The sequence below is a fragment of the Sceloporus undulatus genome, chromosome 4 (genome assembly GCF_019175285.1).
Source record: "Sceloporus undulatus isolate JIND9_A2432 ecotype Alabama chromosome 4, SceUnd_v1.1, whole genome shotgun sequence".
NCBI lineage: Eukaryota > Metazoa > Chordata > Lepidosauria > Squamata > Phrynosomatidae > Sceloporus > Sceloporus undulatus.
In genome coordinates this window covers 53,149,782-53,166,094 of record NC_056525.1, presented here as the reverse complement: position 1 = coordinate 53,166,094, position 16,313 = coordinate 53,149,782, and the positions used below count along the sequence as shown (strand labels likewise).

Sequence of the window (16,313 nt, the reverse complement as noted above, 5' to 3'; positions counted from 1 at the left end):
TAAGGTCAGTTTCTGGTTACAAAATCAGTTTCAATGTTAAAAAGTGCACAATTACTGACCTTAAATCAGATTTTTTTTTAATTTAAATGCTAAACAGTATAGCTTTTGAAAAGCATTTTTAAAGTGGTTCTATAAATATGCTTAATCTAGACCACAGCAAAAGATTGCCTTCTGAAATCATTATTTTCAAGCTTAGTGGAGGCATTATTTCATCTTTGAAATGTCTATCAATGTGCTCCTCCAGAAAGGGCAAAGAAGTTGGGAGGTGGGGGGAATGTGTTGCTGTGTATCCTACTTCTTTTTTAAAATCCAAATAATGTTGTGCCAATCACTTGTCGTTTTGGGCTATTTCCCCTCTTTTTCTGCAATATTTTGGAGTAACTTGTTTCTAGCTGAAAAGTGAGTTTCACATTGCATCATTGTGTGAATTATAATCAAATTAAGCATGTCTAAACCCTCATCCTTTCCCTATTTTCATAATCTTTCCACCCAATTTCCCTCCTCCCCATATGGTCAGAATTCCTCATAATATTTTTTAAAAAGAAAACCAAAACTTTTTCTAGAGCCTTAACAATAAAGCAGTAAATGCTTCTGTTGAAGCCCCCCCTACACACACACACACACACAGAGTGAGAGAGACAGACAGACAGACTCAATTTCAACTTGGATTGAAGCTCCAATACCAGAAAAGAGAATGAGGGAAATGTCACTGGAAATTTCATTTACACTTTTGGGTTAACTAGTGTGCTTATTGTGTATGGGGTTATCTTTCCCAGCACAATAATAAACTGCTTTTGCAGTAAGGCAGTAGAGATCTTTTTTAGAAAAAAAATAATTTAAAGCTATAGTATTAAAATGGTAAAGTGTAATCGTGCTATTCCTGTTTGTTTCTTTGAAGCAATCTCACCCCCTCTCTCTCTCACACACACACAGACTGTCTACAGAGGAAGTGTTATGGAGGTGAGGGTTGATCTTTTATCCAAGGAAACAAACACAGCAATGGCACTATTATAGTTTACTGTACTACTATTGTGCTGTAACTTTAGATGATGATGATTTTAAGGAGACACTGTGGGAAGACCATAAGAAGATCGTATGTGGATTATAACACATCTGGAAATACCTGGGGAAAGAGTTAAGCACACCCATATCACAAACTAAAATGTGCCACCTTTTAACTGATTTTTTTTTAAAGTCAAGACAGTGTTTGAATGGGGAAGCAACCAGAAATGTAGTGCAGCATTAAGAAGTACAAAGCATTAAGGACTGACACAAATCACCAATCTAGATGAGCCCAATATGGCAGCTGACATTTTGTCTCTTTTAAGACATTGAATAAACTCTTTTTTAAAATAAAATAAAAGCACCAATGGCTTACTATTTTTAAATGGATTTGTGATGTTCAAGAATTATTTGTAAGAAGAACCCACATGGACTCATTATTTCTTTGCTAACCAGCCCTTTGCTGTTGTGTCTATTTTCTCCCTGCAGTGGTCAGACACCCAGAACTTCCAGCTGCATCAAGCCCTGCAGACCTTGGAAAGTGAACGTGAAAGTCTGTATTCAGAAATTGATAACCTGCAAGAAGACAACAGGCTCACAGTGCAGTGCCTCAGTGCTGTGGAAAGTAAGGCCTTTGTAGAAATGAGAAGCTGGATCACAACCGATCTAAGTTTCAGGCAAAGAGGAGCATGACAATGTTGGAGATTAAAAACCAACCTTATCCTAATATTGGCCTCCTGTTTCTGACATGGATCCAGGAATTCCTCTGTAATGACTAAGAGCTAATTTCAAATGTTAGTGGGAACACATGATACAGCCCTCAGTTGTAGGGTTGCCATATCCCGCCTGGGGGCGGGACTTTCCCAGTTTGGGGCGGTGCCACACGGTCCTGCCCCGGTTTGGCCCCGCCCCCTGGAGGCAGCTCCACCCCTCCCTCCCCGTGGCTGTGTCCCTGCCTCCCTGCCGGGCTCAGCCTAGAGAGCAGGTCTTCAGGACACCTGCCACTCAGAGCTATTGCCAGACCACTTGGTATATATGTCTTGCAAAAGGCATTACTTTCCAGCTTACAGTGAGGGAAAAAAAGGCCATCAATCGTTCCTGTTTCCCTGGGAGTCTAAATGCCTCATCTTTTAAATGTCTACCGCCTCAGTATTCTTGTAATTCTTTATCACAGGATCGTTTTTGAGGCCCTAAACACCTTTACTTGTAATATGCAAATTTCTCCCGAAGCTGACCAATGGGAAAGAAGCAATCAGCTCTCCACTGATTGGTTTTCAATGGCTTGGTTTTCAATGGCTTGGAAGGAAGAGATTTTGCCTTGCTTGTAAATAGGAAGGGCTTTGGGGTAGCAAAAGTCTGCAGAAATAGTTTGAACCCCTTAAACATCCATGGCTCAGTGCTATAGGATTCTGGGAATTGTAGTTTCTTGTGGCACCAGAGCTCTCTTGACAAAAGGAGGCTCAATGGTCCACAGAGCTACAGTTCCCAGGATTCCATAGCCTTGAGGAGGAGGAGGAGGAGGAAGGGTGCCTTGAAGGGCAGAATTGGGGCAGAGGAGGAGGAGGAGTTGGAGGAAAGCTGAGTCAGTGGCCATTAGGTCTGCCTTGGTTTTTTGGGGTTTTTAAATTATTTTTAAAAATATAAAATACTTATTTTATTTTATTAATTTTTATTATTGCTTGTTTTTATTTTATTTCATTAATTTTTATTATTGCTTGTTTTATTTTATTTCATTAATTTTTATTATTGCTTGTTTTATTTTATTTTATTAATTTTTATTATTGCTTGTCTTTATTTTATTTCATTAATTTTTTATTATTGCTTGTTTTATTTTATTTCATTAACTTTTATTATTGCTTGTTTTTTATTTTATTACATTAACTTTTATTATTGCTTGTTTTTTTATTTTATTACATTAATTTTTATTATTAAATATATACACCCCTGCCTTGTTTTTTTTAATTATTTTTTATTATTAAATATATGCAAATGCATTTTTTGTGTATTTATGGCGATTTGAATGCTAACAAGTCTGCCTTTCTTGGCCAATTATAGTGGTGATGATGATGATGATGATGGTGATATTGATATCAACAAGCCTCTGAGGCACGGCCAATGTAACTTGCTGTGATTTTTACAAACTCATGCGCAGTGAAGAAAAACCACAGTCCCTTGCCCAAGTACACACTTCTGAGAAGTACAGTTGAACCCGAGGGCAAATACATTTCTGCCATCTGTCTAGGAATGATGCCAAAATGTCCTCCATTTTGATCATGCCTAAAAAACATGCATTTATATTAAGATTTTTTTTAAAAACCTCAATTTTTCCGCATGTCCTCCATTTTTAAAAACGTGTCCTACATTTGGAAATGTTGCCCTACATTTGTCCTACATTTGTCCCGGTTTGGAGGTCATGACTTATGGCAACCCTACTCAGTTGTGACTATACCAAATCCAGTGAATATGATAGATATTTTGAATGAAAGACATCCCAGTTCAAAATTTCATTGTGCACTGAAAGCTTATGACTCTGTGAGAAGATTTTGCCCTAACATATTGGTTCCCAAACTTTGGTCTTCCAGGTATTTTGGACTTTCCCAGAATCATGATAGTTTTCCACATGCAAAGGTGAAAGTGTGTTCAGGCAGTAACTCCCATGTGCATTCTGTGACTTGTCAGTAACAGAAGACAATCTTTTTGTATTTTATGTCAGACCAAGTGACTTCTTACAGGACAATTGCCTTAAAAGGCATAACATAACTTGTCAAGAACCTTTGGGCTTATTTTTTCCCTTCTGTGAGCTGCTTGGGAGATACTGAACAGTTACATAATGTGTGGGTCTGTTTCACCATCTGTGCAGTGGTGATAACACAATCCTGACTCACATGGATTCAGAAAAGGGAAGGATTTGCAAATTGAAAGCTGCTGTGCCCAAACCACAAGGCAGTATTTTTCCCTTGACTTCTTTAGGTTAGAACTAGATATCATTCTTTTTAAATACAATTCCCACTTAGGGTGCTAAATATAAGGGGAGGGAGCCTTGTACAGAGTTAGGTATCTTTTCTGAAAAGTTGACTATTAATTTCAGGCAAACTACAAACTCAAGAAAAAGAGAGACTAATGTTGGAAACCGCAATTAAAGATTTGCACAGTAAGTAGAACTTGGTGATTCAAAAAGATGGTTAATGATGATCATGGAGGTCACAAACACAGTGCTCTCACATTCTCCATGATTTAATGCAATGATTTTTACATTCTTTTTGGTTCTTATAGGTGCAAATAATTAGACGTATGGTACTAAGATCATTAGTGCAAGGCATTATCTTTAAAATTGTTGTCTCTGATATTGTCACACAAGGAAAGGGAGGAGTCACCAACTTTACACCTGAATATAATAATAATAATAATAATAATAATTTGTTTTATTTATATACCGCTATTCCAAAGATCATAGCGATGAACAGCAAGTAAGCTAATTAGCAAGTAAGCTAATTTGCCCCCAACAGTCTGGGTACTCATTTTAGCGACCTTGGAAGGATGCAAGCCTGAGTCAAGCTTGGGCCCTTTTGCTGGTCCTGAACTTGCAACCTTGTGGTTTTGAGTGAATGGCTGCAGTACAGGCATTTAATCACTGCGCCACCAGGGAATATGACAGCTATTTTCTAATTGTGGTTAGTTAATCTTGTGCCATTTCAAAGTGTGATGTCTGAACTAAAAGAAGAGCGTCCACAAAAGCGGATTTTTGCTTATCAATATCACATCCACGTAGATAAATGCTGCATTTATACCATATTGTTCATTTCAATTGTATTTGTATAGTGCACAGACATTTTTCCTGTATGAAAGTTATATCTGTGCAGGAATACAATGTGGTGTGCAGTGATTCTTGGAAAGAGATACAACATACAATGCCATATTATGCCATGATTTTTATACATGCATAGGAGCCCCCCCCCCCAAAAAAAACAAAAAACAAATTACATGGAAGGATGATGTTGTCTTCCATTAACAAGGGGAAAGAAATCAAAATGTATTTTCTTTTAGCCCACTGGTTACATAATCACCAAAAGAATAAAGGAAACCATTCACATCAATTAATCTTAGTCTTCAGTGCAACAGATTAATTTCCTCACAGCTGCAGTTCCAAGCCAGTTGTGGGAATGTCTCCTGGCAGAATGATGGAACATGCATCTGACCTATCATAAAATGTGCACGAGTTGGTTTATCCACATGTTAACAGGGATCACAAACGAACCAGCAGAACATTATGTTGTTGTTTTCAGTAAACTTCAAATGTTGGAAAGTGCCACTAGGATAAACTGTGCAGTCATGCTGGCCGCATGACCACAGAATCGTCTTATGCTGGCTCTTCAGCTTAGTAACAGTGATGAGTACCGCCTCCTGTGGTTGGACACAACTTGACAAACTTGTTAAAGGGGAATACTTTTATCTTTTTTGACTTCAGCCCAATTTAGCACATATTCATAGAATCATAGAGTTGGAAGGGACCACATGAGCCATCTAGCCTAACAATCAAGTCATTTATTAAGATGTTTACTATATATACTCGACTATGAGTCAATCTCATGTGGTCGAGGGCAGGTTTGGGGACCAAAATTATGAATTTTGATATGACCTGAGGATAGGTCTAGAGTAAAATTTAAGGGAATGTAACAAAGGATCTAAAGGATGGCGCAAAGGAAAATAATGCCAAAGAACTTGCAAAATTCTAGCAGACATAACTGTCTGTGCTCATACTAAAGGCTGGATGGATGAGAGAATAGATAGGAGTCAGTGCTTCCATGACAGATTACTCTCTTGTCTTTCACCAAGGAATGGTTCCTTTTTAAAATAAGAGTTAAAGTCCAGTACTTAGATTGATCCATGGATAACTCAACCTAGGTATTTGTGGTTAATTTTTAGACTAAAATTTCTAGACTTGTACATGAGTATATACAGTAATAGCACTAGTCCCAGAACTAGTGGTACCCCACTAGTCACTTTTCTCCAGGATGGTCAACCAGTTAGAAATCCACATAACAGTTGCATTATCTAGACCATATTTTACTAGCTTTATTGTAAGAACATCATGGGAGACCTCGTCAAAGGCCTTACTAATATCAGGATATGCTGCATCTACAGCATTTCCTTCATCTTCCAAGCGTGTAACTCTCAAAGAGAGAGAGAGATTAGTCTGGTAAGACTTCTTTTTGAGAAATTCATGCTGGCTTTTAGACTTTTGATGGGTGAGAATTCTTCCCCCCAACTGTTTGAATTGGGCATTATGGACTGGATGTAGTGGTACAGAGAGAGACAGAAAACTAAGGCGAGTTATAGACCGCCTAAAAGCGGCAGTCTGCCAGTGGCGCCGGTTGCTGCGTCCAGGAACCGCAGCAGCCAAACCGCGTGATTCCCGGGCACAGCCAAAAAGAAGAGCCAAAATGGTGCTTCTTTTTGTGTCCTGGAAGTGGTGCCGCGAGACACTAGTTGCGCACTCACGGCGTCACTTCCGGGTTGCGACATCCAGACGCTACGCATCCACGACATCAAGATGGCAGCCCCCGTATGGACGGGCGCCACTATTTTGTACGGACCCAGTCCAGTGACACCCCTTTCTAACCCTAGCACGCCCCTTCCTAACCCTAACACGTACTTTCAGCGCGTGTGTAACGCGCCTAAGAAAGGTGCTTAAAAGTGTTCACAGCTTTGATCAACATTGGTTTGTTCCATTTTCAGATGAGATGCACAATCAGTCCATGTAATTTATGATTCAGCAAGATCAAATGCAAAGACAGGTCAGCTAAACCTGTAACAGGACTTCTAGTTCATCTGGGATGCTGTAATTGGTATCCTGTGGACCGCTCTTCACAAGACACATCTCGGTATACACACCAGCTTTACGTGTGCTCTCGTGTTAAGAGTCATACACAATAACATCTTATGTAGTATGTATTTTTATGTGGCATTTCATTGTTCTGAAAAAGGCTGCTAGATACATAACCAAAAATGTTAGCCTCTGTAGGTGTAAAGCTATCTCTGTTGGAGTATAAAATAAATATTTATCTCAAAGATGATGTCCACTTTGCTGATTTTACCATATTGCTACTTTTTTTAAAAAAAAGGTTTAAATTAAAAAAAAATAGCTCAAGCGAATGAGTACTGAAATAACAGGGGGAACGGTGTATAGGCCCACAGACTTCTTCCATCCAGATTCCTCAAAGTATAATATCTAATGTACAATTCAATTAATCTCAGAATCAGAGAAGGAATGAAACAAGGCTTGTGCAACTTTGGTCCATGTGTGCTAAACTACATACCCATATCATATTCTAGTATTATGATATTCAGTGCATGAGCATCAGGGGTGTTTCAAAGAGGCACAACTCCATCTAGTAAATAAGGGCATTCTGCTTTGTGTTCCCAAGAAAGACCACATATGGGAATACCATAGGTTAGCTCCCACTGCTGCCCAAACAAGCAAGGCAGCAGTCATGCAATCTGAAAGTTGGGTAATTAATATAGTAAAATTCTAAAGGCATCATATATCACTACAGCATCATCCTATCACTGCTCATGATGGACAAATAATCATATCCAGTTGTCTCAGTATACGAAATGAGCTCACAGCTCAGTCATTCAGAAATAATTCTCCTTGTATAAGAGGTAGTTCTCTGGGTCTGATAGAAATAAAGGTCCCAGTGATCCCAAATCAGTAAAGGAGAGGATGTTTCAAAAGGAAGCACTTTCAATATAATCTATGAAAACACTGTAAAAAATGCTTTAATTTGGTCAGAAATACACCAGATTGCATTCAGTATCTTAGAATAAAGTTTCCATGAGAGTCATACTCAAATTTTAGAATTATACAATATGGTGTGTGAGGAAGTTGCATGGGGAGGGTTCAGACAGGCCCCAACAGTTTGCTGCATATACTGCCAGCATACATGATGGCAATGTGTTGAGGAATCCTGTAAATGGCACTGTGTCTGCATGTACACCTATCCCTGACTCAGTGACTTCCTTGAGAAATTTTTAAAAACGAATGTCTTCATAAACACTGGTTCTCAGTCTTTTACCTTGAAAGGTCAAATGGAAGGCCATGTGGAGAAAATTCTGTCCCAACAAATACAATAAAGGGATATTACATATCTATAAACCCATCACTCATTTTCACATGTAGCTCTCAGTTGGTACAAGAAAATGGTACAAGAAAAGAAAATGTTACTCACAAGTGGCACTGGACCCAAGTTAAACTTTCCCAAAATTAATAAACATCTTTCTGCACTCTGGAAGAGGACATGGTGAATAGGGTGTAATGCTCCATGTGTGGCTAAAGTGTCCTAAGCTATCAACATTTTGGGAAATCACACTTGATTTCACATCAAAAATGTGAAAAAGGAATGTGGAGCACTGCAAATGTTTTCCATACATAAAGGTCTGATTGACTCTCTACTAAGGAATTGATTTCACTTTTAATTATAGCAGCTAGACTGATAATATCTAAGCACTGGAAAGATGCAGAACTTGAAACTGGTAAAATAGGATCTGAATATGCATTGACAGGGATTCTGATTATATTTATCATTTATAGTTTAAAATTTAAGGATACTTAAAATGCATTAATGCATTGTTCAAAGACAAACAGGAATAATTCCATTAGCAGTGGAAAATTGTCAGGAAAACTGTCCCATCAGTGGTGGTGGAAATTGTTCATAAAGCCACTATGGTGGTGGTTTTTTTTAATGCCTAAAAAGGAAGAGAACGGTCCATTTTCCTTGAAATGTTGGGTGCATTTAAAGAGACAAAGAAAAAAACAAGAGTAGCAGTGTTTCACTGAAGCACTAAATTTTACACCAGGGTCCTAAGAACATGAAAAGGCTAAATTTCAGAGCCTTTGGACAGATTGTCCAGATTTTATTCACATGCTCAAATATAGTTTGACATCTGGTTTAACTATACACTCTCCTTGTATCAGCTTGCTTTCCAAAGTTATGGGCTACTTTGGATCAACGAAGAACTGGTTTTAATTCATGTGATCATTGTCCAAGGTAATCATCTTGTACAGGGGTCAGTATGTTAATGTGAAATGATAAGATTCTAATGGAAGTCTGACTGTTTTTGTAGAACAGGGCATCATCACAAGGTGCACCCCAGTCTTCAGCTCAGCTGAGCCAAAGCAGAATGTTCTGTCAAACAGTCACAAGATGGGGACAGAGAGCAACCTGGAAGATCAGCTACAAAAGAGAAAAATCCTGCTCACTGCTAAGGAAAAAGAGGTGAGGAGGTGACTCAAGCAGCTAAGATGATTAAAGGATCTCATTAAGAGATTACTTGCTATTTTCAAATGCCTTTGAATGCATAGAGGGATATTCTGGATGGCTGTTTTGTCAGGCAACAGGTATCTGATGATAGCCACCTATACAGCTAATAATGCACATCTTAATCTAAAAGGTGCTCACTCATTACTGCATTTCCAAGTCACTAATATTTTAAGATCACATGTAAAGAAAGTACCAGGTATATTTTAACTGTTTTGTGTGAACTAGAAAGATGGTACAGAGATGGTACAAGTGACTAAAGTTAGGGGAGTAAATTATTCATCTTATGTGAGAGTTGCAGGGATACTGATGCTCAAGGTGCCACCACTATGTACCTATTGGTAACTGTTGGCCTTTTACGTGGGGGTGGGGAGGTAGTAAACAGCCATTTTCTTGAACATTCTTGTGTTTTCTTGGCAGTGCACAGATCTCCACCATGAACTAGAAATCCTGAGTCAAGAGTATCAAAGTTGCCTTGCCAAGTTACACCAATGCCGAGATAATCTCAATCAGTCTCACATCAAACAGGACCAAGTAGGAACAGTTTTCTTTGAATATCTATTTTCTTCTGTTCTATTATAATGAGATTGGCCAGCATTCAGTAGCCCAGGATCCACCAGTGGAACTCCAGAGGGGTGTGATCCCATTCCCCCCTTCAGTACCCTCCACCATGTGAATTCCCCAGAACACATTTTGGAGTAGCAGAGACAGCTGTGGGAGGCAGGGGAACAGATGTTGAGTTTAGGCCTCAATCTGCAGATATCAAAATAAAGCTTCCTAGCTTCTAAATGCCCATAGACTGAACTTAAAAATGAACATTTATGTGGTTCAAACATAAACAGCAGGATACAACAGTTTTTGAAATGCTGCAGAGCAGGACTTATCAATAGCTTGAATTATGTAATCTGAGAGCCAGTAGTGTTTTGAGCTCCATACTATGGCTCTGGAGACTAGAGTTTGAATCCCTGCTCAGCTAAGAAAGCCCACTGGGAGACCCTGAGCAAGTCACCCTCTCTCATTCTCAGAGAAAGGCAGTGGCAAATCCCCTTTGAACAAATCAGGCCAAGAAAATCCTATGACAAGTTCACTTAAGAGTCGCCCTAAGTCAGAAAATTCAAAGCAAAGAGTACAGGTGAGAGCTTAATATGGGTTTCAGAGAAACAAGTCATGCCAGACAAATCTAATCTCTTTCTTTGATAAAATTACCAGCTTGGTAGATGAAGGGAATGCTGTGGATATAGTATATCTTGATTTCACTAAGGCCTTTGACAGGGTTCCCCATGACATTCTCACAAACAAGCTTGTAAAATGTGGGCTGGACAAGGCAACTGTTAAGTGGATTTGTAATTGGTTGACCGGCCGAACCCAAAGGGTGCTCAACAATGGCACCTTTTCATCCTGGAGAGAAGTAACCAGTGGGGTCCCACAGGGCTCTGTCCTTGGCCCAGTACTGTTCAACATCTTTATCAATGACTTGGAGGAAAAAATTGGGGGAATACTTATCAAATTTGCAGATGACACTAAATTAGGAGGAATAGCTAATACTCCAGAGGACAGGATCAAAATTCAAAATGACCTGAATAGACTAGAAAGCTGGGCCAGAGCTAACAGAATGAACTTCAACAGGGAGAAATGTAAGGTACTGCACTTAGGGCGAAAAAATGAAATGCACAGATATAGGATGGGAGACACCTGGCTTAAGGAGACAACATGTGAAAGGGATCTAGGAGTCCAAGTAGACCACAAGCTGAACATGAGTCAACAGTGCGATGCGGCAGCTAACAAGGCCAATGCGATTTTAGGCTGCATCAATAGAAGTATCGTATCTAGATCCAGCGAAGTAATAGTGCCACTATATTCTGCTCTGGTCAGGCCCCACCTGGAATATTGTGTCCAGTTCTGGGCGCCACAATTCAAAAAGGACATTGAGAAACTGGAGCGTGTCCAAAGGAGGGCAACTAAAATGGTGAAAGGTCTGGAAACCTTGCCCTATGAGGAACGACTCAGGGAGCTGGGGATGTTTAGCCTGGAGAAGAGAAGGTTAAGAGGTGATATGATAGCTCTATTTAAATACTTGAAGGGATGTCATATTGAGGAGGGAGCGAGCTTGTTTTCTGCTGCTCCAGAGACTAGGACCCGGAGCAATGGATGCAAGCTGCAGGAAAAGAGATTCCACCTCAACATTAGGAGGAATTTCCTGACAGTAAGGGCTGTTCGACAGTGGAACACACTTCCTCGGAGTGTAGTGGAGTCTCCCTCCTTGGAGGTCTTCAAACAGAGGCTGGATGGCCATCTGTCGGCGATGCTTTGATCTGGATTTCCTGCATGGCAGGGGGTTGGACTGGATGTCCCTTGCGGTCTCTTCCAACTCTATGATTCTATGATTCTAATATAGCTACTGGAACAAAAGGAAGAATTATGTGTTTCTATGTGCACACTATTCACTAATTTGTTTTATTATCTCACTAGGTTTCATCTTTCTCTCAGAGAAGACATGATCATTGGATCTCTCTCCTAATGGTAGTCATAGCAGCAGCTTTTGTAACTTACTTAGTCAACTTTATGCCTTGAATTTACCTTCTGTGGAATTTTGCTCATGTTTCATCAGGACAGTCTACAATTAACTATACTGTAGAATTCAATTATTTTTGTACTGAAGTGTTTTTTAATTTTCTATAAAATTTGGAACTGCAAGTTCTGCTAAAGGGATTTGACTGCTTGAGTTTCTGTGTTGCTTAATTTGGTGGTTGCCTTTTTTATTATTACTAAAGTCTACATTTAAAAAGGGTAGTATGTCTATCTGTTGAATCCCCATACCACAGAATTCTGTATCAATTAATGTAGTTTTCATCTCAGCCTTACACTTTTGAAAACCTTAAAGCTCACAGCCCAGTTAGACACTGCTTGTCCACCTACAAATCAGACTCAGTGCTCATCTTTAGCCTCTGAAAATACCTCAGTTATTTGTAACTGGAGTTCTTCCTATCGATTTAAGAGGGCCTTACAATGGTGACCAAATGTACAACTGTCTCAAAACACACACCCTGGACATAGACTGCCCAGTAGTTGCACAGTTAACAGATAATTGTGAAAAGAAAAGAAAAAATGGCACAAATATTTCCCTTCCTTTCAGTAGCTTAAAACCATATGCCCCAAAGGTTTGGAGGTTGTTTGTTTATTATTTATTTAATGGATTGCTGCGAATAAAAATTGGCATGCGCCTCTGGTACATGGACTATATTTACAAGGTCACTGCTACTTCAGCAACAACCTCTGTTGAAATACTGAGGTCTGCAAAGTATTTTTGAGCTTTGAAAGCATCTTTGAGATTTTCACACCATGTATTGAGACTTGTTTTCACGGCAGGATATAGCAGCTCTGGGACACTGAAAGAATAAAACCGGACTTTGAAGTCACTGCTTATCTTACAGAACGTGGCTTGGATAGTGAACACTCTCAATGGGGTTAGAGACAGGCAGTTCTCAAAGCTCTTCTGAGCATGAAAACTATAGGCTGCTGGATAGCCCAGCAAAACACCAAACAGAGTGCACAGATTGAATTCAGCAGAGAAGATGGTGCTGGATGAAAGCATCTGGGATGTATCTGCTGCCTGTGCTTGAATATGACTCAGTACCTCAAACAGATGACCTTTTATGAGATGTACATCTTCTGGTTCACAAAAGCCTGGGCAAGTTCTAGATGCAGAAACATCAATGAAAGGGACATTGTTCTTCAGTAGGACAGTTTCCAACCACAGCTGCATCACTTCCAAGTTGATAATCAGAACAGTTTCAGCTATGCTCAGAACATGTAACCGGCATCCAAGTTGACTGATGGTCTGAAGTTCTTGAACATAGGTCACAATCTGAGAAATGCCAGCAGAACTGTAATCATACAGAAAAGCTGGCTTCAAACCAGCAGCTACTGCAAGAATTTCCCCAGCTAGGCTCAAGGAGGCAGAAGAGGTTAAGCTTTTCTTCTTTCTCATTCTGAGATGATGCCGGGCTGCAGCAATGAGCAGCTGAGGGAATGGGTCAGCCATTCTCATCCTTAGACTGGATCAGCCCAGGGAACATCTGAATCTTCCCATTATCCTCCGGCCTCTAGCTGTCTGCTACTTCAGCCAGCATCTAGGAGACAATACAGAAACAAATTAATACTGCTGAACAAAACAAACAAACAAAAACAGTACAATTTTTAACTTTAAAGTCACAAACTGGGTTATTTCTGTAGTGCATTTTGGACTGCAGCGAATATTATCCATGATGGAGAACCAAATGTTGTATAGCAGGGATGAAAATCACAGGTCATGAGTCTCCCAGATGTTTCCCAGAACACCAAGGTCCCTTATTCAACCTCCTTTTATCATGTTCCCGCATGGGGGCATCCCCCCCCCCCCCCCCAATTCTAATATCTGAAATATCTTTCTAAAGGCTAAATAAGAGCTTTAGACTCTAATATTCTGGTATTTTTAGTCCCACCTTTTTGTCTTTGTCATGCCCACCACTAGAAGAATGCAGTGACAGGGTTGCCTTAAGGATGCCAAAATGACTTGGATGTACAAAACAACAATGACGAAACCTTAAGGCCCGTGGGAGAGGGTTTTCTTTCTCTGGGTCCCACCACACTTGTCACCGAGTTGTTCAGAGGAGGTTGACCATTGCCATCCACTGAAGCTGAGAAAGTGTGACTCGCCCAAGGCCACCAGTGGGTTTCACAGCCAAGCCAGGATTCAAACCCTGGTCTCCAAAGCTCAAACCCTCACACATATGATGTGAAGTCAAAGGCTTTCATGGTCAACATCCATGTTTTTGTGGGTTTTTCAGGGTATGTCCTAGAAGAGTTTGTTCTTGACGTTTTGCCTGCATCTGTGGCCTGAAGATGCTGGCGAAACCCACAAAAAACAGTGGATTCCTTGTGAGTTTGTAAAGCTCCTTTGTAAAGCGCTATGTAAAGCCTATGGCACTATACAAGTAAACGTAATAATAACAATAGTTGTATGTGATTTTATAATGTTAGGGCTATTTAGAATAAATAAATGAAGATATATATATGAAAGTGTGTGTTTGTGTGTGTGTGTGTGTATACACATATATATATATATATATATAGCACATAAATACGATACTGATCTGTTAGGTTGTAAGTGTTAGGTATTGGGTTTTTCCCCCCTTTGGATTATATACATATTCTTTTTTGTATTATGGATATTATGATTGATCGGTATCTTTAATATGTTCAATAAAATTTATTATTTTAAAAAAAACCCAGAAGGCTCACTAGACTCATCTACTAAACAAATGTTTAATCGCCTTTTTTCAAAAATTATTGCTATTATTATTATTATTAAGCTTTATTTATATAGCGCTGTAAGTTTACACAGCGCTGTACATACACTTAAAAGAAATAGATAAACTAAACCTGCCTACGGCGCACTTTCTACACAGATAGTTAAATAATATGTACAAAAACAAAATAAAAATACTCATTTTCTAGCCATAGCAATACTTGCTGTTGCTGGTATTCAGCATGTCAGCTGTTTTTGCTTTCAAGTCCAAAGTACTGAATTAAAACACATTACATGTATCCCTTTCTAGCATTTTTACTCTGTTGTAAAAATGAGGTTTTCTTCCTTGGCAAGATTGTGCTCAGAGGGGTGTTTGCTATCCTCTGAGGCTGAGAGAGTGTGACTTGGTGGTGGGTTTCCCTGAGCTGAGCTGGGGTTCGAACCCTGCTCTCCAGAGTCCTAGTCCAACACTCAAACCACTAGGCCACGCTGCCTCTCTTTCTGACTCTGGGCCCAAGGAGCCACAATAGCAGCGCAACCCGCATCCTCCCCGCATTGCCTCCCCTCTATTAATACCACGCTCTTCTTTTTCCAGCTCGCCTCTTCCAACCGGAGCATGCGCAGAAGCTCCCTGCGCCAACGACCCGCCTTTCCGCTTCTCCTCTGGCAGCAAAGGCGAGGAGGAGAGCGAAAAAAGTATCCTCCGACCGGCTCTTAAAGGGGACGCTCCTCCTTTAAAGGTGACGCTCCTCTACTGCTGTTGCCTAGCAACCATTGATTCCCAAAATGGCTTCTCTGCAAAAAATGAATGCAGTTTGACGTCACTGTAACTGCCCTATGCTTTCTGGGATTTGTAGTTTGCGATGGTGGCGCCAGAGCTAGACGTCTCACACAACAAACACTACAGATCCCAGAATCCCATAGCATTGAGGCGTGGAGGTTAAAGCGGTGTCAAACTGGATTATTTCTGCAGTGTGTTTTTTTTAAAACACATAATACAGTACATACATCCTAAAGAACCCACCACCATAATGGCAAATTTGGCAACATACTTAAAGCAAAATAACCAACTAACAAACAAGTAAACAACAACAAATAGATATATAGATTCTCACATACCCACATACACTTTCCAGTTAAATTTAAACTGGATTATTTCTGCAGTGCAGACACAGCCTTTCACACTCTGCTGGGGAATCTTGCTACTCTTCATCAATAAAAGTTATGTGTGTGTGGTTTACTTTCAAGGCCCTTCTGAATTAACAGCGAATGGAGAGTTGTAGTTTGTGGGCAGGGCCATGACTCTAGAGACCAGGATTCATTTCCTCACTCAGCCATGAAACCCACTGGGTGACTTTTTGGGCAAGTCACACTCTCTCAGCCTCAGGGGAAGGCAATGGCAAACCTGCTTCGAACAAACCTTGCCTAGAAAACCCCATGGTTATGTCAGAAACCACTTGAAGGCAACTAAAAGGCAAAGCTACCACAGGGTTTTTTTGGGGGGGGGGGGCAAGGTTTGTTCAGAGTCGGTTTGCCATCGCCTTCCCTCTGAGGCTGAGAGAGTGTGACTTGCCCATGGTCACCCAGTGGGTTTTCATGGCCCAGATGGGAATCGAACCCTGGTCTCCATAGCAATAGTTCAGCGCTTGAGGCACTGCACCACACTGGTTGTCTCTCTGCGTAATATAAATATACCTTGGGCAAAG

The 16,313-nt window shown here is 40.1% G+C and overlaps 2 protein-coding genes across 16 annotated transcripts in view; one reads left to right on the top strand and one right to left on the bottom strand.

Annotated features, from left to right (window-relative positions):
• TRAF3IP3 (TRAF3 interacting protein 3) overlaps nt 1-12,025 on the top strand; it is a 41,015-nt gene extending 28,990 nt beyond the window's left edge. For 9 of the 11 annotated variants that reach the window (XM_042464808.1, XM_042464818.1, XM_042464812.1 and 6 more), the window contains exons 11-15: nt 1,492-1,627; nt 4,091-4,153; nt 9,127-9,278; nt 9,741-9,854; nt 11,790-12,025. In XM_042464808.1, coding sequence (XP_042320742.1) covers nt 1,492-1,627; nt 4,091-4,153; nt 9,127-9,278; nt 9,741-9,854; nt 11,790-11,891 — 567 coding nt within the window. In that variant the 3' untranslated portion in view covers nt 11,892-12,025. Of the gene's footprint in view, nt 1-1,491; nt 1,628-4,090; nt 4,154-6,738; nt 7,072-9,126; nt 9,279-9,740; nt 9,855-11,789 lie in introns of those variants that run through there. The other 2 variants (XR_006103655.1, XM_042464819.1) reach the window with 2 other exon arrangements.
• Nucleotides 12,026-12,421: 396 nt separating this feature from the next.
• On the bottom strand, nt 12,422-15,745 carry C4H1orf74 (chromosome 4 C1orf74 homolog). 5 transcript variants are annotated; one of them, XM_042464823.1, is made up of 2 exons: nt 15,727-15,745; nt 12,422-13,450 (listed from the first exon to the last, which is right to left on the bottom strand). In XM_042464823.1, exon 2 carries the CDS (start codon nt 13,366-13,368, stop codon nt 12,562-12,564), a length of 807 nt encoding a protein of 268 aa, XP_042320757.1. In that variant the 5' UTR covers nt 13,369-13,450; nt 15,727-15,745; the 3' UTR covers nt 12,422-12,561. The 5 variants fall into 5 exon arrangements, with proteins under 5 accessions (XP_042320757.1, XP_042320754.1, XP_042320755.1 ...); XM_042464820.1 differs by lacking the exon at nt 15,727-15,745 and adding an exon at nt 15,184-15,323; XM_042464821.1 differs by lacking the exon at nt 15,727-15,745 and adding an exon at nt 13,538-14,054.
• Nucleotides 15,746-16,313: the final 568 nt, after the last annotated feature.

Bases quoted from the DNA above. Each gene is read 5' to 3' on its own strand.
- C4H1orf74 (XM_042464823.1), bottom strand. From the start codon at position 13,368: ATGAGAATGGCTGACCCATTCCCTCAGCTGCTCATTGCTGCAGCCCGG.